General features: G+C 39.2%; 1 protein-coding gene and 9 non-coding genes across 10 annotated transcripts; all 10 read right to left on the bottom strand.

The window, feature by feature from the left end:
- Positions 1 to 8,154: 8,154 nt before the first annotated feature.
- TRNAW-CCA lies at positions 8,155 to 8,226 on the bottom strand. The gene has a single exon. It is a non-coding gene; the product is annotated as a tRNA-Trp (tRNA).
- Positions 8,227 to 9,658: 1,432 nt separating this feature from the next.
- On the bottom strand, positions 9,659 to 9,731 carry TRNAK-CUU. Its single transcript has one exon. It is a non-coding gene; the product is annotated as a tRNA-Lys (tRNA).
- A 1,247-nt stretch (positions 9,732 to 10,978) lies between these two features.
- TRNAK-CUU lies at positions 10,979 to 11,051 on the bottom strand. Its single transcript has one exon. It is a non-coding gene; the product is annotated as a tRNA-Lys (tRNA).
- Positions 11,052 to 11,141: 90 nt separating this feature from the next.
- On the bottom strand, positions 11,142 to 11,213 carry TRNAR-CCG. The gene has a single exon. It is a non-coding gene; the product is annotated as a tRNA-Arg (tRNA).
- Positions 11,214 to 12,488: 1,275 nt separating this feature from the next.
- On the bottom strand, positions 12,489 to 12,560 carry TRNAW-CCA. The gene has a single exon. It is a non-coding gene; the product is annotated as a tRNA-Trp (tRNA).
- A 1,275-nt stretch (positions 12,561 to 13,835) lies between these two features.
- Positions 13,836 to 13,907, bottom strand: TRNAR-CCG. Its single transcript has one exon. It is a non-coding gene; the product is annotated as a tRNA-Arg (tRNA).
- A 1,269-nt stretch (positions 13,908 to 15,176) lies between these two features.
- On the bottom strand, positions 15,177 to 15,248 carry TRNAW-CCA. The gene has a single exon. It is a non-coding gene; the product is annotated as a tRNA-Trp (tRNA).
- A 1,477-nt stretch (positions 15,249 to 16,725) lies between these two features.
- On the bottom strand, positions 16,726 to 16,797 carry TRNAR-CCG. Its single transcript has one exon. It is a non-coding gene; the product is annotated as a tRNA-Arg (tRNA).
- Positions 16,798 to 18,149: 1,352 nt separating this feature from the next.
- TRNAW-CCA lies at positions 18,150 to 18,221 on the bottom strand. Its single transcript has one exon. It is a non-coding gene; the product is annotated as a tRNA-Trp (tRNA).
- A 2,118-nt stretch (positions 18,222 to 20,339) lies between these two features.
- On the bottom strand, positions 20,340 to 21,304 carry LOC109150728. The gene is made up of 2 exons (XM_019298713.1): positions 20,738 to 21,304; positions 20,340 to 20,690 (listed from the first exon to the last, which is right to left on the bottom strand). The coding sequence occupies exons 1-2, from the start codon at positions 21,302 to 21,304 to the stop codon at positions 20,340 to 20,342; spliced, it is 918 nt and encodes a 305-aa protein (XP_019154258.1).
- Between the last annotated feature and the right edge of the window lie 3,990 nt (positions 21,305 to 25,294).

Consider the following 25,294-nt stretch of genomic DNA (forward strand, 5'->3'; position numbering starts at 1 on the left):
CCACGAACCCTTCGGGTTGTTCCATATAGATTTCCTCATTTAATTCGCCGTTTAGGAAAGCGATTTTCACATCCATTTGATGAACTTCCAAGTTCCGCAACGCGGCTATGGCAAGTATCATCCTAATGGAGTTTGTTATCGTCACGGGAGAATACGTGTCGAAGTAATCGAGGCCCTCGCGTTGCCTGTAACCCTTGATTACAAGCCTAGCCTTATACTTCTCGATGGAACCGTCCGGTTTCATCTTCCTTTTAAAGACCCACTTGGATCCTAAGGGTTTACTACCCGGAGGAAGATCAACAAGTTCCCAAGTGTAATTCTGTAGAATAGAATCCACTTCACTTTTTATAGCCTCTTTCCACATTGGTCCTTCTGTAGAAGTCACGGCTTCTACATACGTTCGAGGCTCGTTCTCTATCAAACAAGATAGAAAATCGGGTTGATTTTCTAATAAACAAGTTAGAGTACCCGAATCGTACTCTAACAAGTAAGTTAGAAAATCAGGACCGAATGATTTTCCAACTCTTGCCCGCTTACTGCGTCTCGGCTCGAGCTCAGGTTCTCTCTCGGATTCCCCACTATCATTATCCATAGTTTCGTCAAACGTTCGTTTTGACGTACTTAGTCCCTCGTTGGACCTACAAGGAAATATATTTTCGAAAAAATATGCATTCCTTGATTCTATTATCGTGTTCTCGTGTACGTCCGGATTATGGGACTCGTATACTAAGAACCGATAAGCACTACTATTATGTGCATAGCCAATAAAGATACAGTCCACCGTCTTAGGACCTATCTTTACTTTCTTAGGTGTTGGCACCAAAACATTGGCAAGACACTGTAACACCCCAGATTTTCAAGACATTTTAAGCTTATATAATGAAGGTAATATCTCATTACATCCCAAAGTATATCATAAGTGTACGGGGTGCTATGCCACACCTGGGCTAGAGAACCCAGGTGCACAGGCTGTCTAACTAATATCCATTGAAACACAATGCACAATATGGCACGCAGGCCGAAAGGGAAACTACTCTACTTCTACGCTCCCGTTCTAGCGCGCTCCAGTGCTCTAGTCCTCTGTGCCTGAAAGCCAAATATATCTGTTCAGCGAGAGATGCTGGTAACCCACTCCAACGCGTTGAAATACAATACATATAGAGATATATATAGATATACGAAAACCATTTTGAACATGAAGATATACCCTACGAACACTAGCTTTAAAACCGGGAATGACTCGACAGATAAGGCCAGACACAAGCATAGTTATAACGAGCATATGCAGTTCACAACAGATAAGGCAGATAAGGCAAAGCATAAACAATGATCATAACCCAACATGAACAATCCCCAATATAAATCCCATAGTCACATCCCCAAGACACTCGTAATCACAACTCGTCCATGTCACAACACATAACACACTTTGTTGGCGCCACAGGACCAATCGCATGCCCATACATGAGGGTCAGCGCATATAGCTCTGACATGGCCCCGCAGCACCCTGCCCCATATCGCAACACGGAGGGGTCGATCGTAACCGACCGATGAACCGCAGCTCATCATAGTGTTTGATCGCAACCAAACAGTGGACCGCAGCCCAAGAGAATGTCATCTGACCGCAGCCAGGAAAAAGGACGAACCGCAGCTCGTATAGAAACGTTTGATCGCAACCAAATGGTGGACCGCAGCCCAAGAGTATCAATCTGACCGCAGCCAGCTTCTGAACCGCAGCTCAGGATAACCAATCCGATCGCAACCGAATTGGGGTAACACACACATAACACATAGCAAGCACATGCAACCCACATTACACATTAGGAAGGGGGAGAAAACGTATAACAAAACCTATGCGTGATCCATCACTTACTAAGAATAGTCCTAAGGGGTTCATACTTCTTCCACCTAGGTCAACGGGATACCAATTCAACTAGCATGCAATATAATAGACTCATAAACCTACGAACGGTACCCGAAACATCAAACTAGACATAGGCACGATAAACGGAGTCCGTTGGGACACCACGGGGAACGGGGAACATCAAACGGGGAAGCCGGGATCCCGGGTGGGATGAATTTCCAGCGGGTAGCCGGTGGGTGGGGGCCACCCGCCGGCTGCCCGCCGGAGAATACTGTTCCGGGCAGCGGGTCGCCGGCGGGCAGCTGCCTGCCCGCCGGCCACCCGCTGCCGGGCGGTGCTTCACGGCCGTGGGTAGGTGGCGGGTCCCCTACCCCCACCTACCCCCCACTGACTTTTTTCACACACTTTACGCCCCGGGAACCGTTGTGGAACCCGAAACCATGCTTAGACACTTTACAACGCAATTAACGACAACACGTAGACAATTAACGAATCAAATACAAGAAACGAACGTCACATAAGTTATCATGCTTTTCTAAATATAATCAACACCCAAACATGCGATTTCCCCACCCGATAATCCAAGAATAAGATCATACGATACAACCTAGGGTTCTAATCACTTTTATATCAACAAGAATACGGTTCGTCTTCTAATTGCAAGATTCGGTATGAATAACACATAAACATTAAGAACATCACACAATTATCAAGAACGACACATAATCATCAAGAACTCCATATAATTATCAAGAACACCATAGTTATCAAGAATCTCCCAATATCAAGATCATCAAGATCCCCCATGGGATCATCACATCAATTACCAATAATAATCATCATAACTCGCCAATATACAATAATATGGGGAAACCCTAAGAGGGAATTATAACTATGAAAATAGGTTTTGTTGAGACATGGGTTACCTCTTAGCCTTAATTAATTCCTTGGCTATGAAGGATCTTTCTTTAAGCTTCCTTGCTTTCTTGATTTCTCCTAAGGGGATTCTTGGAGCTCTTTTGGGGTGGTGGGGCGTTATTTTTGTGGGAAGTTCTAGGTGCCTCCTAAGTCCCCTATTTATATATTTAGGAGTCCTAATTAGGAACTAATATTATAGGCTCGCTAATTCTATTCCTTTTAGAACTAAGGATTGGGTTTAGGGGTTGGGTTTATATATGAGGGCCCATGGACTATGGTGGGCCTTTTTCCCTAATTAATCATTATGATTTATTCTTTCTCTTGGGCTATTGATTAATTAATTAAATGGTTTTAGGGACCGTAACACGGGGTGTTACAGACACCCCCACACTTTCAGGTACTGATAGGAAGGTTTCCTACCCTTCCACAGCTCATAAGGAGTCTTATCGAGCTTCTTTCGGGGTACCTTATTCAAAAGGTAGTTACTTGTCAAAATCGCCTCACCCCAAGCATCTTGAGGTAGGCCCGAACTTATAAGCATCGCATTCATCATATCTTTCAATGTACGATTCTTTCGTTCGGCAACACCGTTCGATTGAGGTGAGTAAGGTGCCGTACGTTTGTGTATTATACCTACACTCGCACAGAAGTCACCAATAGGTGCTTTGTACTCACCACCTCGATCGCTTCTAACCTTCTTAATTCTCCGATTAAGTTGGTTTTCCACTTCATTCTTATAAAGAACGAATTTATCAACGACTTCATCTTTGCTCTTAAGAAAATACACATAGCAGTATCGTGTGCCATCGTCGATAAATGTGATAAAATACTTATTACCACCTCTCGTTTGTATCGATCTAAAATCGCACAAATCACTATGGATTAATTCTAGTGGTTCAGTTTCCCTTTCAACTGATTTGAAAGGTACTTTAGTTAGTTGTGCCTCAACACAAATTTCACACTTGTTATTTGTGTCAATATTAAAGTTAGGAATATGGTCCATGCTAATTAATCTACGCATAGAATTAAAGTTAACATGACCTAGTCTACCATGCCATAAATTGGAAGACTCACGCAAGTAAACGGAATTAACTTTGTTTTTATTGATAACAGGAATTACACTGAGCTTAAAGAGCCCATCAGTTACATATCCTTTACCAACAAACATCCCTAACTTGGACAAAACTACTTTGTCTGACTCGAATACCATGCGAAAGCCATGCTTGTTCAACAGAGAGCCAGACACCAGATTCTTCCTTAGCTCAGGAACATACAGCACGTTGTTCAACGTCAGTTCCTTCTCGGAAGTTATCTTTAGAACCACCTTGCCCATGCCTTCCACAGACTGAGCAGAGTTTCCCATCCACACCTTTTCAACCTCAACGGTCTCAAAGGTGTTGAACATCTCTCGGTTGCAACACAAGTGCCTGGTTGCACCGGTATCAATGAACCATTCACGAGGGTTTGAGCCCACGAGGTTCACCTCGGTCACCATAGCCGAAAGGCTAATCTCGACCTCCTTCTGATTGCTATCTCCAACAACGTTGGCTTCAGGACTCTTGTTCTTCTTCCTTGGAGCCTTGCATTCAGATGCTCTGTGGCCATGCTTGCCACAATTGTAGCATTCACCAGGAAACTTGTTCTTGTTAACGCCACCTTTCGGACCTAGATTTCGCTTCTCCTTCTGGTTCCTCTTGGAGCTCTTACCGTGCTCCACAACGTTGGCCTTAGCGCCAACAACGATAGGAACTTTCCTATCATTTGTCCTGTTCCCTTCCTCAATCCTGAGTCGCTGGATCAGGTCCTCCAGATTCATTTCCTTTCGCTTATGCTTAAGGTAGTTCTTGAAGTCCTTCCAACCTGGAGGCAACAAATGGATCACAGATCCCACTTGGAAGGCTTCACTTAGCACCATGCCCTCGTCACGGATCTCATCGAAGATTAATTGCAAATCTTCTACCTGACTTAGCACGGTCTTTGAATCAACCATTTTGAAGTCGAGGAATCGGCCAACCACAAATTTCTTTGAGCCGGCATCCTCACTTCGGTATTTATGATCCAAAGCTTCCCACAACGCTTATGATGTGCTTATCTTTCGATATACATCATACATCGTGTCACACAATCCATTCAGGATGTAGTTTCGGCAAAGGAAGTCCGAATCCTTCCAATAGCCAACTGCCATCACGGATTGTGCATCTTGTTCCTTCAACTCGGGAACACACTCGGACAAGAACCTTGCCAAACCGAGAGTTGCTAGGTAGAACAACATCTTTTGTTGCCACCTCTTGAAGTTCGAACCAACACCGGTGAACTTCTCCGGCTTTTCTGCCAAACCACTCGGTACTGAAGGTACCCGAGACATGGGAATATATCCCTCAGTGCTCCCACCATCTTGTGAACCAACGTTCACTGGTGTAGCTTGGGAATTAGCAACACTGTTGCCATTTCCTCTATTGTTGTTCTCGGCAACATTTTCTTCCCCATTGTTAACGATTGGCAATTCCGGGTTCTCCATTTCTTCAAGGAAATTAGAGAAAAAAAAAATAACAAACGGGATAGCTTAAAGAAAGAGTAGAAGCAGAGAGGTTTTGAGGCTAAAAGATGAACCTTCGTGTTCTATATTTTCTATGTAAAACTCTACTGCCCAACTCCTGTTTATATAGGGGTGAAGGATTTAATAGCTTTTAATTAGGCACTTAAGGGCACCCCTTTCACCTTCCTGTAACAGCACCATTAGCATGGCCTTCAATTCAAAATTTAAAATTGGAATTAACTCAGAAAATTAATTCCGTAACAGTAAAATTGAAGAGCCAACGGTCAGAAAACTGCACAGGTTCGTGTAGGCCGAAACTTCCAGTTTCGACCCTAGGCCGAAACTGGAAGTTTCGGCCATGAGTCCCAAGTCTCGGCCCAAGTGACCGAAACTATGGCAACAACATAGTTCTGGCCACTTGGCCGAAACTTTGGTTGTCCACACCCAGTGGCTTGTGTTGGAAAATTTATTCCGAAGTTTGGCATAACTTAGCCCGCAAGGCCAGCCAATTTCCGGACGACATTCGTGCCCGCAGGTGCCGGCGCTCACGAGCTCGGGCTTGAATCAAGCCTTTTTCCATCTCTGCTAGTTGGAATTTGATTTGCATCCCCTCCCCCCCCCCCCCCCCCCCCCCGCCCCGCGCGAGAGAGCCTCTATGCTATACAATTCTACATGGTTCAAAAGAGCTCTTGTATATAAGGGGGAAAAATCTTCATTCCAAAGCAATGTGGGTCAAAAGCTCACTTTTTCCCTTCATTTTCCAACTCAAATGGGTCTACTTTAAATTTAATTTAACCAGTCGTGATCCTCTTGAAAGGACCATGGTTGGTTAAAATTTAATAGTTGAAGGACCACAGGTGGTTAAAATATCCGACTTTGGGTTCAATACTGATTTGGCTTGTGTGTCTCCCTCTCACTGTTGCACGTATTCTGATTTTGTATATTGGAGTGTAAATAATGTAATATAGACAAATGGTAGCCTTGTGGAAATATGAAAACGCCCAACGTGGGGCCCGAGAACCCATGACCACAAGGTTAAGAGCCTTGCACTCTACCAACTGAGCTAGACAGGCTGTTAAATTGTTATTTTGTAACAGTGTAATAATATTCTAAATTCCGGCGTTAAGGTGAGGAAAAAGATAATCCGTGATCGATAGGGGAATTGAGCCCGACGTGAAGCGAACACACAACCTTCTGATCCGGAGTCAGACGCGCTACCATTGCGGCACAGATCCGCTGTGAGGTGTAAATTTTAGTGGTATGTTAGTGTGAAAGTTTATTTTCACATCAGATATCGTTTTTAAAGAGTGGGCCAAAAGAAATGTCAAATAGAAAGCAAGTGAAGCATGGACAAGTTTATTAACAAGAAGCAGTTCTTACAAATTAACATAGGGATATAATGGAAGCAATCCAAGTAGCAAGTACTGAAATAATAGAAAAGACTAGGCCAACTCTCGTATAAATTCTATGTGACGTTTAACTCCTGATCATTGAAAGATTTAGCAACGATCACGGAAGAGGTAACAAAGGTGTCAACGATATTCTCAGTCATTGGACTACCCCTTAGCAAAGACCCATATTCTTATGGCAATTCAATTTTAATTGGAGCAATTTATCAAACAAATAACCTACAAATTAATGTCAATCTTCTTCTAATCCCATTTATTCAAAGTGATATCGAAATTGTAAGTAGTGTATCTAACTGCATATGTGTCCTATTTTAATAGCTACACACAATATAATTCCAAAGTTTATCAAGCATAATTGAACCCTAAATGATACAAGAGATCAAAGTATAGCATACATGCAACAAATTTAACCATTGAGTTAATACTATTTTAGGTCATCCGAGTATAGTGGTTTTGTCACGTTTAGTCTTAAGCTTTCTAATTGACCATCTGTTGTCCTTCGACTTTCAAATTTAACCATTCGTGGTCCAAGTTAACCACCCATGCTCCATCAAGTTTTTAAATTTAATTTAACCAGTCGTGATCCTCTTGAAAGGACCATGGTTGGTTAAAATTTAATAGTTGAAGGACCACAGGTGGTTAACTTGGACCACGAATGGTTAAATTCGAAAGTCGAAAAAATACATATTGTCAATTTGAAAGTTTAGGAATAATTAAACGTGGGAAAACCACTATACTCCGAGGACCTCAGATGGTATTAACTCTTAAAACATTTTTTAAAGTTATATATAATGCTTTAATGGTAGTGAAAAGAAAAGTCTAAGTACAAGAGAGCTAAGAGAGTTATTCATGAAAAAGTATTTCCTTTTTGCAATTGAGATGGGATCAAAGGAATATCGGTCAAAACATTCGCAAAAATGTCCGGATATTAGCTCTCCCGAAGAGCTCGATAAATCTAGAAACCATGACTCTATCATGCATTGAAAGGAGAAAATTACAATTGAATGTAATGTGGAAGTCGAAGAGCAATTTGAGTATTCTAAAATTTTTCAAAAGCATAGGAGTGGTTGTGGACCGCCTTGTACTGTCTGTAAAAATTTTTTAAAGTTATATATAATGCTTTAATGGCGGTTTCTTAGTTGGTGTGTCTTTTTTTCTTTGGGTTCAATATTGATTTTGTGTGTGTCTCTCTCTCACTGATTCTGTATATTGGAGTGTAAATAATGTAATATAGACAAATGGTAGCCTAGTGGAAACATGAAAACACCCATCGTGGGGCTCAAACCCACAACCACAAGATTAAGAGCCTTGCGCTCTACCAACTGAGCTAGACGGGCTGTTAAATTGTTATTTTGTAATAGTGTAATAATATTTTAAACTCCGGCGTTATGGTGAGGAAAAAGATAATCCCTGATGGATAGGGGAATTGAACCCGACGTGAATCGAACACGTAACCTTCTGATCTGGAGTCAGACGCACTACCATTGCGCCACAGATCCACTATGAGGTGTAAATTTTAGTGGTATGTTATTGTGAAAGTTTATTTTCACATCAGATATCGTTTTTAAAGAGTCGGCCAAAATAAATGTCAAATATAAAGCAAATGAAGCATGGACAAGTTAATTAACCAGAAGCAGTTCTTACAAATTAACATAGGGATATAATGGAAGCAATCCAAGTAGCAAGTACTGAAATAATAGAAAAGACTAGGCCAACTCTCGTATAAATGCTATGTGATGTTTAACTCCTGATCATTGAAAGATTTAGCAACGATCACGGAAGAGGTAACAAAGGTGTCAATGATATACTCAGTCATTGGACTACCCCTTAGCAAAGACTCAAATTCTTATGGCAATTCAATTTTAATTGGAACAATTTATCAAACAAATAACCTACAAATTAATGTCAATCTTCTTCTAAACCCATTTATTCAAAGTGAGATTGAAATTGTAAGTAGTGTATCTAACTGCATATGTGTCCTATTTTTATAGCTACACACAATATAATTCCAAAGTTTCTCAAGCATAATTGAACCCTAAATGATACAAGAGATCAAATTATATCATACATGCAACAAATTTAACCATTGAGTTAATACTATTTTAGGTCATCCGAGTATAGTGGTTTTGTCACGTTTAGTCTTAAGCTTTCTAATTGACCATCTGTTGTCCTTCGACTTTCAAATTTAACCATTCGTGGTCCAAGTTAACCACCCATGCTCCATCAAGTTTTTAAATTTAATTTAACCAGTCGTGATCCTCTTGAAAGGACCATGGTTGGTTAAAATTTAATAGTTGAAGGACCACAGGTGGTTAACTTGGACCACGAATGGTTAAATTCGAAAGTCGAAAAAATACATATTGTCAATTTGAAAGTTTAGGAATAATTAAACGTGGCAAAACCACTATACTCCGAGGACCTCAGATGGTATTAACTCTTAAAACATTTTTTAAAGTTATATATAATGCTTTAATGGTAGTGAAAAGAAAAGTCTAAGTACAAGAGAGCTAAGAGAGTTATTCATGAAAAAGTATTTCCTTTTTGCAATTGAGATGGGATCAAAGGAATATCGGTCAAAACATTCGCAAAAATGTCCGGATATTAGCTCTCCCGAAGAGCTCGATAAATCTAGAAACCATGACTCTATCATGCATTGAAAGGAGAAAATTACAATTGAATGTAATGTGGAAGTCGAAGAGCAATTTGAGTATTCTAAAATTTTTCAAAAGCATAGGAGTGGTTGTGGACCGCCTTGTACTGTCTGTAAAAAATTTTTAAAGTTATATATAATGCTTTAATGGCGGTTTCTTAGTTGGTGTGTCTTTTTTTCTTTGGGTTCAATATTGATTTTGTGTGTGTCTCTCTCTCTCACTGATTCTGTATATTGGAGTGTAAATATAGACAAATGGTAGCCTAGTGGAAACATGAAAACGCCCATCGTGGGGCTCAAACCCACAACCACAAGATTAAGAGCCTTGCGCTCTACCAACTGAGCTAGACGGGCTGTTAAATTGTTATTTTGTAATAGTGTAATAATATTTTAAACTCCGGCGTTATGGTGAGGAAAAAGATAATCCCTGATGGATAGGGGAATTGAACCCGACGTGAATCGAACACGCAACCTTCTGATCTAGAGTCAGACGCGCTACCATTGCGCCACAGATCCACTGTGAGGTGTAAATTTTAGTGGTATGTTATTGTGAAAGTTTATTTTCACATCAGATATCGTTTTTAAAGAGTCGGCCAAAATAAATGTCAAATATAAAGCAAATGAAGCATGGACAAGTTAATTAACCAGAAGCAGTTCTTACAAATTAACATAGGGATATAATGGAAGCAATCCAAGTAGCAAGTACTGAAATAATAGAAAAGACTAGGCCAACTCTCGTATAAATGCTATGTGATGTTTAACTCCTGATCATTGAAAGATTTAGCAACGATCACGGAAGAGGTAACAAAGGTGTCAATGATATACTCAGTCATTGGACTACCCCTTAGCAAAGACTCAAATTCTTATGGCAATTCAATTTTAATTGGAACAATTTATCAAACAAATAACCTAAAAATTAATGTCAATCTTCTTCTAATCCCATTTATTCAAAGTGAGATTGAAATTGTAAGTAGTGTATCTAACTGCATATGTGTCCTATTTTTATAGCTACACACAATATAATTCCAAAGTTTCTCAAGCATAATTGAACCCTAAATGATACAAGAGATCAAATTATATCCTACATGCAACAAATTTAACCATTGAGTTAATACTATTTTAGGTAGGTCATCCGAGTATAGTGGTTTTGTCACGTTTAGTCTTAAACATTCGAATTGACCATCTGTTGTCCTTCGACTTTCAAATTTAACCATTCGTGGTCCAAGTTAACCACCCATGCTCCATCAAGTTTTTAATTTAATTTAACCAGTTGTGATCCTCTTGAAAGGACCATGGTTGGTTAAAATTTAATAGTTGAAGGACCACAGGTGGTTAACATGGACCTCGAATGGTTAAATTCGAAAATCGAAGAATTTCATATTGTCAATTTGAAAGTTTGGGACTAATTAAAGGTGGCAAAACCACTATACTCCGAGGACCTCAGATGGTATTAACTCTTAAAACATTTTTAAAGTTATATATAACGCTTTAATGGCGGTTTCTTAGTTGGTGTGCCTTTTCGTCTTTGGGTTCAATATTGATTTTGTGTGTGTGTCTCCCTCTCACTGATTCTGTATATTGGAGTGTAAATAATATGAAAACGCCCACCGTGGGGCTCAAACCCACGACCACAAGGTTAAGAGCCATGCGCTCTACCAACTGAGCTAGACGGGCTGTTAAATTGTTATTCTGTAATAGTGTAATAATATTCTAAATTCCGACGTTATTGTGAGGAAAAAGATAATTCGTGATGGATAGGAGAATTGAACCCGACGTGAAGCAAACACACAACCTTCTGATCCGGAGTCAGACGCGCTACCGTTGCGCCACGGATCCGCTGTGAGGTGTAAATTTTAGTGGTATGTTTGTGTGAAAGTTTATTTTCACATCAGATATCGTTTTTAAAGAGTGGGCCAAAGAAAATGTCAAATAGAAAGCAAGTGAAGCATGGACAAGTTAATTAATCAGAAGCAGTTCTTACAAATTAACATAGGGATATAATGGAAGCAATCCAAGTAGCAAGTACTGAAATAATAGAAAAGACTATGCCAACTCTCATATAAATGCTATGTGATGTTTAACTCCTGATTATTGAAAGATTTAGCAACGATCACGGAAGAGGTAACAAAGGTGTCAACGATATTCTCAGTCATTAGACTACCCCTTAGAAAGGCTCATATTCTTATGGCAATTCAATTTTAATTGGAACAATTTATCAAACAAATAACCTACAAATTAATGCCAATCTTATTCTAATCCCATTTATTCAAAGTGAGATTGAAAGTGTAAGTTGTGTATCTAACTGCATATGTGTCCTATTTTTATAGCTACACACAATGTAATTCCAGAGTTTATCAAACATAATTGAACCCTAAATGATACAAGAGATCAAAGTATAGCATACATGCAACAAATTTAACCATTGAGTTAATACTATTTCAGGTCATCCGAGTACAGTGGTTTTGTCACGTTTAGTCTTAAACTTTCGAATTGACCATCTGTTGTACTTCGACTTTCAAATTTAACCATTCGTGGTCCAAGTTAACCACCCATGCTTCGTCAAGTTTTTAAATTTAATTTAACCAGTCATGATCCTCTTGAAAGGACCATGGTTGGTTAACATTTAATAGTTGAAGGTCCACAGGTGGTTAACTTGGACCACGAATGGTTAAATTCGAAAGTCGAAAAATTACATATTGTCAATTTGAAAGTTTAGGAATAATTAAACGTGGCAAAATCACTATACTCCGAGGACCTCAGATGGTATTAACTCTTAAAACATTTTTAAAAGTTATATATAATGCTTTAATGGCGGTTTCTTAGTTGGTGTGTCTTTTTTTCTTTGGGTTCAATATTTATTTTGTGTGTCTCTCTCTCTCACTGATTCTGTATATTGGAGTGTAAATAATGTAATATAGACAAATGGTAGCCTAGTGGAAATATGAAAACGCCCACCGTGGGGCTCTAACCCACGACCACAAGATTAAGAGCCTTGCGCTCAACCAACTGAGCTAGACGGGCTGTTAAATTGTTATTTTGTAATAGTGTAATAATATTCTAAATTCCGGCGTTATGGTGAGGAAAAATATAATCTATAATGGATAGGGGAATTGAACCCGACGTGAATCGAACACGCAACCTTTTGATCTGGAGTCAGACGCGCTACCATTGCGCCACGGATCCGCTTTGAGGTGTAAATTTTAGTGGTATGTTAGTGTGAAAGTTTATTTTCACATCAGATATCGTTTTTAAAGAGTGGGCCAAAGGAAATGTCAAATAGAAAGCAAGTGAAGCATGGACAAGTAAATTAATCAGAAGCAGTTCTTACAAATTAACATAGGGATATAATGGAAGCAATCCAAGTAGCAAGTACTGAAATAATAGAAAACACTAGGCCAACTCTCGTATAAATGCTATGTGATGTTTAACTCCTGATTATTGAAAGATTTAGCAACGATCACGGAAGAGGTAACAAAGGTGTCAATGATATTCTCAGTCTTTGGACTACCCCTTAGCAAAGACTCATATTCTTATGGCAATTCCATTTTAATTGGAACAATTTATCAAACAAATAACCTACAAATTAATGTGAATCTTCTTCCAATCACATTTATTCAAAGTGAGATTGAAATTGTAAGTAGTGTATCTAATTGCATATGTGTCCTATTTTTATAGCTACACACAATATAATTCCAAAGTTTCTCAAGCATAATTGAACCCTAAATGATACAAGAGATCAAATTATATCATACATGCAACAAATTTAACCATTGAGTTAATACTATTTTAGGTCATCCGAGTATAGTAGTTTTGTCACGTTTAGTCTTAAACTTTCGAATTGACCATCTGTTGTCCTTCGACTTTCAAATTTAACCATTCGTGGTCCAAGTTAACCACCCATGCTCCATCAAGTTTTTAATTTCATTTAACCAGTCGTGATCCTCTTGAAAGGACCATGGTTGGATAAAATTTAATAGTTGAAGGACTATAGGTGGTTAACTTGGACCACGAATGGTTAAATTCGAAAGTCGGAAAATTACATATTGTCAATTTGAAAGTTTAGGAATAATTAAACGTGGCAAAACCACTATACTCCAAGGACCTCAGATGGTATAAACTCTTAAAACATTTTTTAAAGTTATATATAATGCTTTAATGGCGGTTTCTTAGTTGGTGTGTCTTTTTTTCTTTGGGTTCAATATTGATTTTGTGTGTGTCTCTCTCTCACTGATTCTGTATATTGGAGTGTAAATAATGTAATATAGACAAATGGTAGCCTAGTGGTAATATGAAAACGCCCACCGTGGGGCTCAAACCCACGACCACAAGATTAAGAGCCTTGCGCCTTACCAACTGAGCTAGACGGGCTGTTAAATTGTTATTTTGTAATAGTGTAATAATATTCTAAATTCCGGCGTTATGGTGAGGAAAAAGATAATCCGTGATGGATAGGGGAATTGAACCCGACGTGAAGCGAACACACAACCTTCTGATCCGGAGTCAGACGCGGTACCATTGCGCCACAGATCCGCTGTGAGGTGTAAATTTTAGTGGTATGTTAGTGTGAAAGTTTATTTTCACATCAGATATCGTTTTTAAAGAGCGGGCCAAAAGAAATGTCAAATAGAAAGCAAGTGAAGCGTGGACAAGTTGATTAACCAGAAGCAGTTCTTACAAATTAACATACGGATATAATGGAAGCAATCCAAGTAGCAAGTACTGAAATAATAGAAAAGACTAGGCCAACTCTCGTATAAATGCTTTGTGATGTTTAACTCCTGATCATTGAAAGATTTAGCAACGATCACGGAAGAGGTAACAAAGGTGTCAACGATATTCTCAGTCATTGAACTACCCCTTAGCAAAGACTCATATTCTTATGGGAATTCAATTTTAATTGGAACAATTTATCAAACAAATAACCTAAAAATTAATGTCAATCTTCTTCTAATCCCATTTATTCAAAGTGAGATTGAAATTGTAAGTAGTGTATCTAACTGCATATGTGTCCTATTTTTATAGCTACACACAATATAATTCCAAAGTTTCTCAAGCATAATTGAACCCTAAATGATACAAGAGATCAAATTATATCATACATGCAACAAATTTAACCATTGAGTTAATACTATTTTAGGTCATCCGAGTATAGTGGTTTTGTCACGTTTAGTCTTAAAGTTTCGAATCGACCATCTGTTGTCCTTCGACTTTCAAATTTAACCATTCGTGGTCCAAGTTAACCACCCATGCTCCATCAAGTTTTTAATTTAATTTAACCAGTCGTGATCCTCTTGAAAGGACCATGGTTTGTTAAAATTTAATAGTTGAAGGACTACAGGTGGTTAACTTGGACCACGAATGGTTAAATTCGAAAGTCGGAAAATTACATATTGTCAATTTGAAAGTTTAGGAATAATTAAACGTGGCAAAACCACTATACTCCGAGGACCTCAGATGGTATAAACTCTTAAAACATTTTTTAAAGTTATATATAACTTGCTTTAATGGCGGTTTCTTAGTTGGTGTGTCTTTTTTTCTTTGGGTTCAATATTGATTTTGTGTGTGTCTCTCTCTCACTGATTCTGTATATTGGAGTGTAATTAATGTAATATAGACAAATGGTAGCCTAGTGGAAATATGAAAACGCCCACCTTGGGGCTCAAACCCACGACCACAAGATTAAGAGCCTTGCGCTCTACCAACTGAGCTAGACGGGCTGTTAAATTGTTATTTTGTAATAGTGTAATAATATTCTAAATTCTGGCGTTATGGTGAGGAAAAAGATAATCCGTGGGGAATTGAACCCGACGTGAATCGAACACGCAACCTTCTGATCTGGAGTCAAACGCGCTACCATTGCGCCACAGATCCGCTGTGAGGTGTAAATTTTAGTGGTATGTTAGTGTGAAAGTTTATTTTCACATCAGATATCGTTTTTAAAGAGCGGGCTAAAAGAAATGTCAAATAGAAAGCAAGTGAAGCATGGACAAGTTAATTAACCAGAAGCAGTTCTTACAAATTAACATAGGGATATAATGGAAGCATTCCAAGTAGCAAGTACTGAAATAATAGAAAAGACTAGGCGAACACTCGTATAAATGCTATGTGATGTTTAACTCCTGATCATTGAAAGATTTAGCAACGATCACGGAAGAGGTAACAAAGGTGTCAATGATATACTCAGTCATTGGACTACCCCTTAGCAAAGGCTCATATTCTTATGGCAATTCAATTTTAATTGGAACAATTTAGCAAACAAATAACCTAAAAATTAATGTCAATCTTCTTCTAATCCCATTTATTCAAAGTGAGATTGAAATTGTAAGTAGTGTATCTAACTGCATATGTGTCCTATTTTTATAGCTACACACAATATAATTCCAAAGTTTCTCAAGCATAATTAAACCCTAAATGATACAAGAGATCAAATTATATCATACATGCAACAAATTTAACCATTGCGTTAATACTATTTTAGGTCATCCGAGTATAGTGGTTTTGTCACGTTTAGTCTTAAACTTTCGAATTAACCATCTGTTGTCCTTCGACTTTCAAATTTAACCATTCGTGGTCCAAGTTAACCACCAATGCTCCATCAAGTTTTTAAATTTAATTTAACCAGTCGTGATCCTCTTGAAAGGACCATGGTTGGTTAAAATTTAATAGTTGAAGGACCACAGGTGGTTAACATGGACCTCGAATGGTTAAATTCGAAAGTCGAAGAATTACATATTGTCAATTTGAAAGTTTGGGACTAATTAAAGGTGGCAAAAGCATTATACTCCGAGGACCTCAGATGGTATTAAGTCTTAAAACATTTTTAAAGTTATATATAACGCTTTAATGGCGGTTTCTTAGTTGGTTCGCCTTTTTTTCTTTGGGTTCAATATTGATTTTGTGTGTGTGTCTCCCTCTCACTGATTCTGTATATTGGAGTGTAAATAATGTAATATACACAAATGGTAGCCTAGTGGAACTATACTCCGAGGACCTCAGATGGTATAAACTCCTAAAACATTTTTAAAGTTATATATAACGTTTTAATGGCGGTTTCTTAGTTGGTGTGCCTTTTTTTCTTTGGGTTCAATATTGATTTTGTGTGTGTGTCTCCCTCTCACTGATTCTGTATATTGGAGTCTAAATAATATAATATAGACAAATGGTAGCCTAGTGGAAATATGAAAATGCCCACCGTGGGGCTCAAACCCATGACCACAAGGTTAAGAGCCTTGCGCTCTACCAATTGAGCTAAACGGGCCGTTAAATTGTTATTTTTAATAGTGTAATAATATTCTAAATTCCAGCGTTATTGTGAGGAAAAAAGATAATCCATAATGGATAGGAGAATTAAACCCGACGTGAAGCGAACACACAACCTTCTGATCCGGAGTCAGACACGCTACCATTGCGCCACGGATCCGATATGAGGTGTAAATTTTAGTGGTATGTTTGTGTGAAAGTTTATTTTCACATCAGATATCGTTTTTAAAGAGTGGGCCAAAGGAAATGTCAAATAGAAAGCAAGTGAAGCATGGACAAGTTATTTAATCAGAAGTAGTTCTTACAAATTAACATAGGGATATAATGGAAGCAATCCAAGTAGCAAGTACTGAAATAATAGAAAAGACTAGGCCAACTCTCGTATAAATGCTATGTGATGTTTAACTCCTGATCATTGAAAGATTTAGCAACGATCACGGAAGAGGTAACAAAGGTGTCAATGATATTCTCAGTCATTGGACTACCCCTTAGCAAAGACTCATATTCTTATGGCAATTCAATTTTAATTGGAACAATTTATCAAACAAATAACCTACAAATTAATATCAATCTTCTTCTAATCCCATTTATTCAAAGTGAGATTGAAATTGTAAGTAGTGTATCTAACTGCATATGTGTCCTATTTTTATAGCTACACACAATATAATTCCAAAGTTTCTCAAGCATAATTGAACCCTAAATGATACAAGAGATCAAAGTATAGCATACATGCAACAAATTTAACCATTGAGTTAATACTATTTTAGGTCATACGAGTATAGTGGTTTTGTCACGTTTAGTCTTAAACTTTCGAATTGACCATCTGTTGTCCTTCGACTTTCAAATTTAACCATTCGTGGTCCAAGTTAACCACCAATGCTCCATCAAGTTTTTAAATTTAATTTAACCAGTCGTGATCCTCTTGAAAGGACCATGGTTGGTTAAAATTTAATAGTTGAAGGACCACAGGTGGTTAACATGGACCTCGAATGGTTAAATTCGAAAGTTGAAGAATCACATATTGTCTATTTGAAAGTCTCGGACTAATTAAACGTTGCAAAACCACTATACTCCGAGGACCTCAGATGGTATTAACTCTTAAAACATTTTTTAAAGTTATATATAATGCTTTAATGGCGGTTTCTTAGTTGGTGTTTCTTTTTTTCTTTTGGTTCAATATTGATTTTGTGTGTGTGTCTCCCTCTCACTGATTCTGATTCTGTATATTGGAGTGTAAATAATGTAATATAGACAAATGGTAGCCTAGTGGAAATATGAAAACGCCCACCGTATATCGGAGTGTAAATAATGTAATATAGACAAATGATAGCCTAGTGGAAATATGAAAACGCCCACCGTGGGGCTAAAAACCACGACCACAAGGTTAAGAGCCTTGCGCTCTACTAACTGAGCTAGACGGGCAGTTAAATTGTTATTTTGTAATAGTTTAATTATATTCTAAATTCCGGCGTTATGGTGAGGAAAAATATAATTCGTGATAGATAGGGGAATTGAACCCGACGTGAATTGAACACGCAACCTTCTAATCTGGAGTCAGACGCGCTACCATTGCGCCACGAATCCGCTGTGAGGTGTAAATTTTAGTGGCATGTTTGTGTGAAAGTTTATTTTCACATCAGATATCATTTTTAAAGAGTGGGCCAAAAGAAATGTCAAATAGAAAGCAAGTGAAGCATGGACAAGTTAATTAATCAGAAGCAGTTCTTACAAATTAACGTAGGGATATAATGGAAGCAATCCAAGTAGCAAGTACTGAAATAATAGAAAAGACTAGGCCAACTCGAGTATTAATGCTATGTGATGTTTAACTCGTGATCATTGAAAGATTTATCAACGATCACGGAAGAGGTAACAAAGGTGTCAATGATATTCTCTGTCATTGGACTACCGATTAGCAAAGACTCAAATTCTTATGGCATTTCAATTTCAATTGGAACAATTTATCAAACAAATAACCTACAAATTAATGTGAATCTTCTTCCAATCCCATTTGTTCAAAGTGAGATTGAAATTGTAAGTAGTGTATGTAATTGCATGTGTGTCCTATTTTTATAGCTACACACAATATAATTCCAAAGTTTCTCTAGCATAATTGAACCCTAAATGATACATGAGATCAAAGTATAGCATACTTGCAACAAATTTAACCATTGAGTTAATACTATTTGAGGTCATCCGAGTATAGTGGTTTTGACACTTTTAGTCTTAAAATTTCGAATTGACCATCTGTGGTCCTTCGAATTTCAAATTTAACCATTCGTGGTCCAAGTTAACCACCCATGCTCCTTCAAGTTTTTAAATTTAATTTAACCAGTCGTGATACTCTTGAAAGGACCATGGTTTGTAAAAATTTAATAGTTGATGGACCACAAGTGGTTAACTTGGACCACGAATGGTTAAATTTGAAAGTCAAGGAATCACATATTGTCAATTTGAAATTTTAGGACTAAATAAACGTGGCAAAACCACTATACTCCAAGGACCTCATATGGTATTAACTCTTAAAACATTTTTTCAAGTTATATATTGTAATTTTGCATTTCCTTATTTTACGTAAATTATTAGAAAAAGTTTGCTGACTTAGAATACTGATTAATTCAGTTAAGCACCTACTTAGTAATGATAGATCATGAAGAGAACATCAGAGAAAAATAAACAAACACACTGAACGAACACTCACAATGTTTACCCAGTTCGATTCGGTGTGTATCTACGTCTGGGGGACGATCACAAAGGTAGATATACAATATTCTTACCCAAGTGCCCCACACAAGGTACATACCCAGTCTACACAGGTCTAGTGGATTGTTGAAGATGGAGAGCCATGCATACAGAAGTCCAATGAAATCCCTTCACTTGGAGAACCAGCTCTGATGCAGTCCACTTCAGTGACGCTCTATAAGGTTGTTCCCACAACAGTGTGATCTTAGTGTCCTTTCGTTTAAGCAGCAGTAAATCTTCTCAAGTTCATCATCTTAATCACCATGAACATGTTGTATTGAGAAGGTGCATGACCATCAAAGATCTAGACTCATCAAACTGATATGGAGTGTTTCTTCTACTTATTTGGCGTAACCCTAGTTCCCTTAAAGAACTGGTACTTATAGATCCTTCTATAAAAACTCTCCATAAAAGATCTTTGATTGTAGAAGGTAGGACTATAAAAGAGGAATATAATCTCAGCTGATTAGGTCCATTACCTTCATTGAAGATACGCTGATCGTCTTTCCATACTGAGCTGATAAAACCGCGTAAGACTCTTAAGGAAACAGCTTTCCTAAATCAGATCTTCAGTGTCAATTCTTCTGTCGTTGCTTCTGCTTGATCAGTAAACTGTAGACCCAACCGGACAGACTTTAAACCTATCTTAGTATGCCATAATAATATTGCCAATTATAATATGGGGTTTTTGAACATAAAAACACTAACAAACTCCCCCTTTGGCTATTATTTGGCAAAACAACTCAACTATATAAAATGAACTAAGATAGGTTATTAAAAGAAGCAACCCAAGTGTCCAAACTGATTACATAGGATAAAAAGAACATAAGATCCAAAGCAGTCTAAAAACAAAAAGAAAACGACATCAAAACATAACGCCCAGCCAGGGCCAGAAAGTACTCGATCACAAAAACTCCCCCTGAGTTACTACTCCCCCTTTTTGCCAATGGTAGCCAAAGATTAAGAATTTGAGGAAGAGTCACAGTCAGACTTCACGGGATCCTCAGCAGCAGCAGCAGTATCAGACAGGCTCATGCGGAGAAGAACAGTAGCTAGCTCAGTGCGCGCACCAGACAGTTGCTTGGCAATGATACCGTGCACCGTCTCAAGATCATCAACTCGCGCCTTCAATTGTTCGGAAAGCCTCTCATCTTTAGCATGTGGAGAGTCATCATTCACAGCATCAGGTTCCGAATTAGATGGGGCAGTCACAGGAACGACATCATTAATATGATCTCCAGAAAGAAGACGTTTATCAACAGTGTATAGCAGCGTCGGACTGATCACTTCGCTGGGCATAGGCTTAAGACCCTGAGAGGTAGGATGCCAAAAATCAGATTTGGAAACGGTAGTCTTACCTTCTGTTCCCGGGGATGAACCAGAGTTAGAACATGATAAAAAATCCATTTGCCCATATCACACTGCATCTTAGTTCCAATTCTAAATAAGAACCCTGCCAGAAGCTTGCCAACCGTGTTGAAATGCGCTGATGGAAGCAAGTTGTGCAGAGCCAGGTGATGTAGGATGACATATCCAGACGTGAGATGCGAGCTCAGCAAATAGTCCTTATCTCCCGTAGGCCAAGATGTAGTATGTCCACCAGTAAGAGTTTTGGCCACCACATCCCATTCAGTAATAGCTTCTTCTTGCACTGTAGGCAAGCCATAGTATTTTTTTATCACATCTGGCCCAAAATCATACCACTTCCCTCTGATGAAGATTTGCATCGGTCGTGGCCCTGTGAGACTGTCAATCTCATCACTGAGATTGCAATAGAACTCATATGTGAGCAGCTTGGAGTAAGGGCAAACATCTGTAACAATTTTCAAAAGACCAACTTCATTCAGCAAGGGCAAGATGTCGCAAACGGAGTTCAGTTGATTCTTATCCACAGTTCTTTGAACAATCAGCTCTCTTCTGACCATAGTGGCCCATTTTGTTTGTGCAGCAGGAGATATAAACTGAGGTTTGTAAACAGTAGTACCAATTCCTTCAATAGGTGGAACCTCCGGAGTTACACTTCGACCTCTTGACCTTGTGGTAGGTTTCCCTTTTCTGACAGAGGGGGCTGGTGCAGAAGAAGCTTGAGCAGCAGTAGTGTAACACCCCAGATTTTTAAGACTTTTTAAAGCTGATAATAAAGGTAGAATCTTATTAAATCCCAGACTATAATACAAGTGTTCGGGGTGCTATGCCACACCTAGGCTAGAGAACCCAGATGCACAGGCTAACTAACTAATATCCTCAAAAGCATAAATGTATAAACATGGCACGCAGGCCGAAAGGGAAACTATCTATTTCTACACTCCGAGTTCTAGCGCGCTCCAGTGACATAATCTTCTGTGCCTGAAAGCCAAATATATCTGTTCAGCGAGAGATGCTGGTAACCCACTCCAACGCGTTGAAATACAATACATATAGAGGTATATATAGATATACGAAAACCATTTTGAGCATGAAGATATATCCTACGAACTCTAGCTTTAAAACCGGGAATGACTCGACAGATAAGGCTAGACACAATCAACAGTTATAACAAGCATATGTAGTTCACAACAGATAAGGCAGATAAGGCAAGGCATAAACAATAATCATAACTCAACATAAACAATCCCCAACATAAATCCCTTAGTCACATCCCCCAATATACCCATGAACACAACTCCTCCATATCTCATCACATAGCACACTTTGTTGGCGCCACAGGACCAATCACATGCCCATACATGAAGGTCAGCGCATATAGCTCTGTCATGGCCCCGCAGCACCCTGCCCCGTCTCACATTACGGAGGAGCCGATCGCAACCGACTGATGGACCTTTGTCCTACATAATATTTATATACCTGACCGGTCTTTACCAGCCTGGTTAACAGTTGGGATGGTTCTCAGCCCATTCAACTGCCCGTATAGTGGACCTTTGTCCTATATAATATTTATATACCTGACCGGTCTCTACCAGCCTGGTTAACAGCCGGTATGGTTCTCAGCCCATCCGACCACCCGTATAGTGGAACTTAGTCCTATATAATATTTATATACCTGACCGGTCTCTACCAGCCTGGTTAACAGCCGGTATAGTTCTCAGCCCACCCGACTGCCCGTATAGCCCGATTGATCTTAACCAACTCGGGGTTACATGCACACATAACACATAGCAAGTACATGCAACCCACATTAACACATTGGGGAGGGGGAGAAAACATATAACAAAACCTATGCGTGATCCATCACATACTAAGAATAGTCCTAAGGGGTTCATACTTCTTCCTCCTAGGTCAACGGGATACCAATTCAACTAGCATGCAATATAATAGACTCATAAACCTACGAACGGTACCCGAAATATCAAACTAGACAAAGGCACGATTAACGGAGTCCGTCGGGACACCACGGGGGACGGGGAAACATAAAACGGGGAGCCGAGATCCCGAGGGGGATGATTTTCCAGCGGGTAGCCGGTGGGTGGGAGGCCACCCGCCGGCTGCCCGCCGGGTATTATTGTTCCGGGCAGCGGGTCGCCGGCGGGCAGCTGCCCGCCCACCGGCCGCTCGCTGCCGGAGATGTGTTTTCCGGCCGTGGGTAGGTGGCGGGTCCCCTACCCCTCACTGACTCCTATCACACAATTTCGCCCCGGGATCCATTGTGGAACCCGAAACCATGCTTAGACACTTTACAACGCAATTAACGACAACACGTAGACAATTAACGGATCAAATACGAGGAACGAACGGCATATAACCTATCATGCTTTTCTAAACATAATCAACACCCAAACATGCGATTACCCCACCCAATAACCCAAGAATAACATCATACGATACAACCTACGGTCCTAATCAGTTTTATATCAACAAGAATACGATTCGCCTTCTAATTGCAAGATTCGGTAAGAATAACACGTAAGCATCAAGGGCATCATACAATTATCAAGAACAACACATAACCATCAAGAACTCCATATAATCACCAAGGACATCATAATTATCAAGAATCTCCCAATATCAAGATTATCAAGATCCCTTATGGGATCATCACATCAATCATCAATAATAATCATCACAAGTCATTAATACACAATAATATGGGGAAACCCTAAGGGGGAATCATAACTATGAAAATAGGTTTTGTTGAGACATGGGTTACCTCTTAGCCTTAATTAATTCCTTGGCTATGAAGGATCTTTCTTTAAGCTTTCTTGCTTTCTTGATGTGTCCTAGGGGAATTCTTGGAACTCTTTGGATGGTGAGAGATTATTGTGGTGGGAATTCTAGGTGCCTCCTAAGTTCCCTATTTATATATTTAAGACTCCTAATTAGGGCCTGAATGGTATGGGTTTACTAATTCTATTCCTTATAGGACTAGGGACTTGTTTTAGGGATAAGGGTCCATGGTCCACATTGGACCATATTAATTAAAGCGGATCCTAATCATAATCTGGATAGTAAAAGGCCTACTTCCTTTATTCCTAATAGATAACTAGGTCTAGGATTCCTAATTAGGATCTGAATGGTAAAAGGTTTACTTTCTTTATTCCTAATAGGCTTAAGCCTCTAATTTAGGCAAGGGTCCACGGTTCATGGTGGACCCTATTAATTAATTAAAGGGGAAACCTAACATAATTAAATCATATTTAATTATTATTAGCGGGATTAATTAAATAATTAATCCAGGATTGAAGGCCGTAACACGGGGTGTTACACTCTCCCCCCCTTACGAGAAGCTTCGTCCCCGAAGCTTAGAAATCATTGTAGGGTTAACGAGTCAAGAGTAGAACGGTGGTCCTATAGAGAAGGTATTCTATGGGGAAACTGTATAGTTGTATATCTATGTGTGTTGGGTTTTTGGGAACGATTAGGCTTACAAGACTAAGAGAGTGGGTTTCAACTTGAGGACAAATTGAATTCAATAATTAGGATCAAGGTTTTCGAGGTCGCAACTTAGGTTGTGAGGTTGTCGCCTTGTGCGAAGTCGTTAAAACATGGAATCAAGAATGGGGTTTGAAGGGTAGAAAGGGTTTTGAAATAAGGACGGGGCCGATTTTCCGAGGAAGGGAAAGGAATTCGGCTAGGATGGGTTAAGGGTTCTTGATCTCAAGTGAATAATCTGGTTTGATGTTTTGATCACGATGCGTCGACGAGCCGTTGATCCTCCTGCCTCGGTGTTGGCGCTTGCTTGACTTTAAGATCCTTGTTAGACCTTGCTTCCCAGGCTAAGGTTTCATCCTTCTCTTCTATCTTGAGGGAGTTTCCCGTAGTGATTTAACACTTACCTCTTTAATGCGTCCAAGGTCTTGGCCAAGTTGGGTCGACCAAGCCAATCTTTTAGGGCGCACTTCCCAAATTCTTCCCAAAGTCTCTTGTGAGTCGCTAGACTTTGGGTTGAATTTCTCTCCATATTTGAATTTCATCTCCTCGTTAGTGGATGAAGTTCTTAGTAAGACTTCATGTCTTCCCCGAGGTTCGGCTTGTGGTGCCCTTTTTGTGTAACTTTTAATGATGAAGGTGTCCTTGCATGCTATTTTCCTTCTTGAAGCGCAGTAGGTTACCTAATCTCGTTGTGGGATGACTCGGTGTCTTTACGAGTCATCTCGTTTCCTTGTGGGTCCTTAATGACTCTTGAGGTCTTGGCACAAATGTGTTCTTTACCTTTTTGCTTAGCACCATGGACTACGTAGTTCTTGGTTCCTATACAACTTGTAAGGAGTCCTCTGATTTGCTTGAACGATATCCATGGTTTGGAGGACCCCCGGTCCATCCTTAGCATTTTGACTTTTAAGGTCTTCGTGGGTTCTTGGCACGAGTTCCCAACTCGCCTCCTTGGTTTGCGCAATCCTTTACGCCAAACATCCCAAGTCGGTTGTATCGTAGAATCCAACTTCAATTACTCGTGTAATGCAATTGATTGGGATTTTCCG

This window comes from Ipomoea nil, unplaced genomic scaffold (assembly GCF_001879475.1).
Source record: "Ipomoea nil cultivar Tokyo-kokei standard unplaced genomic scaffold, Asagao_1.1 scaffold2280, whole genome shotgun sequence".
In the NCBI taxonomy this organism is placed as follows: Eukaryota; Viridiplantae; Streptophyta; class Magnoliopsida; order Solanales; family Convolvulaceae; genus Ipomoea; species Ipomoea nil.